The 1,803-nt window shown below is 59.8% G+C and overlaps 1 protein-coding gene across 1 annotated transcript in view; it reads left to right on the top strand.

Moving 5' to 3' along the window:
• SNX27 (sorting nexin family member 27) overlaps window positions 1–1,803 on the top strand; it is a gene marked incomplete at its 3' end in the record, with an annotated part of 3,350 nt that overhangs the window by 584 nt on the left and 963 nt on the right. Inside the window, exons 2-3 of the mRNA XM_010152414.1 lie at window positions 561–724; window positions 1,163–1,252. Of these exons, the coding sequence (XP_010150716.1) occupies window positions 561–724; window positions 1,163–1,252 (254 nt within the window). The remainder of the gene's footprint in view (window positions 1–560; window positions 725–1,162; window positions 1,253–1,803) is intronic.

The following is a 1,803-nucleotide window of genomic DNA, read 5'->3' as shown; positions in this document are numbered from 1 at the left end:
CCATCCCCAGCCACAGATTTCACCGGCTTCGTTGGGCTCGATGAGGCTGCGGAGAGGCCGGAACGTCGCGGTCACACCACAGAGCGGGGGTGGGGGCTGGTTTGTGCCTCGTTTTCCCCCGCGCTGGGGTTTCAGTGCGTGTCATTCCCGCCCGGACACCGTAATTTCTGGGTTGTCGCCTCTGCCTGCCCCGTGCTCCGTCAGTGGGATGGGATTGCCGGGGCTCTTCCTCATGCTGACAAGATTCCGGTGGAAGCTGGGGCTGTTTTTTAAACATCCAAGTTTATTCCCATCTGGATACGCTCCATTTTGCTTCCCTGGAAGCCACCAGCTCCATCTGCAGCAGGGCAGTGGCCGTATCCCTCCCCGTGGAAGGGGCCCTACTGGCACGCGCCGTGGTTTTGTCCGTTGTGACGGACCTTCTCCAGTCCCTCCCGTGCTGTGCCGGGGAGAAAAACTGGATTCGCTCAGGCAGGATAAGACAGGGCTTGGAGCAGAGATCCTGATCCCGGCGGGCACGGAAGCGCCCTCGCCTCCATTGTCTTCCACTTTTTCCCCAGTGCGCAAACTGGCCCCCAACGAATTCCCCCACAAACTCTACGTGCAGAACTACACCTCGGCGGTGCCGGGGACGTGCCTGACCATCCGGAAATGGCTCTTCACTACGGAGGAGGAGGTTCTCCTCAACGACAACGACCTGGCAGTCACCTACTTCTTCCATCAGGTGGGTGCCCGGGGGCTGTAATCGCACTCACCGAGGTTGGAAAAGACCTTTTAAGACCATCAAGTAAATCCCAGTCCGGCCCTTTTGGACTGGAGTTGAGGGAAGACGCGATACCGGCTCCCAGAACCGCTGCGTGCGGCTGGCGAGGATGTCTGGGAACGCCAGGAAACGGGCTTCTCCTGGAGAAAAGGAGCCTGAAGGCGAACGCAGGATGCCAGGAGGTGTTGTTTCCAGAGCTGTCCCCTTGCTGAGGGACGCTCCGTACGTCCTCCTCGCTCCCCGGGGCAACCAGAGGCCTGTGGCAGGAGTTGGGGAGTGTAGAGAACCCCCTCACCGGGAACTCTGAGCTGGGAATTTGGGCGGCTGTTCCAGGCAGCCTCGGAGCCGGCAAAGAGACCTTCCGGCCTGACCCTCCTGGGTTTGCTTTCCCTGTTTTAGGCTGTTGATGATGTCAAAAAAGGCTACATCAAAGCAGAGGAGAAGTCCTACCAGTTACAGAAGCTGTGTGAGCAGAGGAAGATGGTCATGGTGAGTTCTCCATCCCATTCCCTGCGCTTTCCTTCCTGGTCGCTGTGCCTGGAAAGGAGGCGCTGGTATCGGTTGCCCGGAGAAGCTGTGGATGCCTCATCCCTGGGAGTGCCCAAGGCCAGGCTGGATGAGGCTTGGAGCAACCTGGGCTATGGAAGGGGTCCCTGCCCGTGGCAGCGGGGGGAACAAAGGGTCGCCAAAGGTCCCTTCCCACCCAAACCACTCTGATTCCGCCCGCGCAGTTTGGAAAACACACCTTTCCTGGAAAGCAGGAACCGTGGAGAGCTGGAGGGGTGGGCTTAGCACAGGAGGGGTTGGCAGGGCCAGCAGAGGCCTTGGGGGTGGTTTGGGCTCTCCTGGAAAGGGCTTTAGGCCTTCGAGGAGCTTCGTGATCAACATTTTGGGATGGGGTCTCCTTCCTTTCCCCAACACAGACCTGCCTGCGTGGTCTCGTTTTCCATTGAGGTGACCTGGCCTCTCCGGGTGGGCGTGAAGCCCGGGATTTCCAAGGGAATGATGAGGTGGGGGTGGCGGGATGGAGCCCGGGATAT

Source organism: Eurypyga helias, unplaced genomic scaffold (genome assembly GCF_000690775.1).
Source record: "Eurypyga helias isolate BGI_N326 unplaced genomic scaffold, ASM69077v1 scaffold29165, whole genome shotgun sequence".
NCBI classification, from domain to species: Eukaryota; Metazoa; Chordata; class Aves; order Eurypygiformes; family Eurypygidae; genus Eurypyga; species Eurypyga helias.
This window is presented reverse-complemented; position numbering and strand designations above follow the sequence as displayed.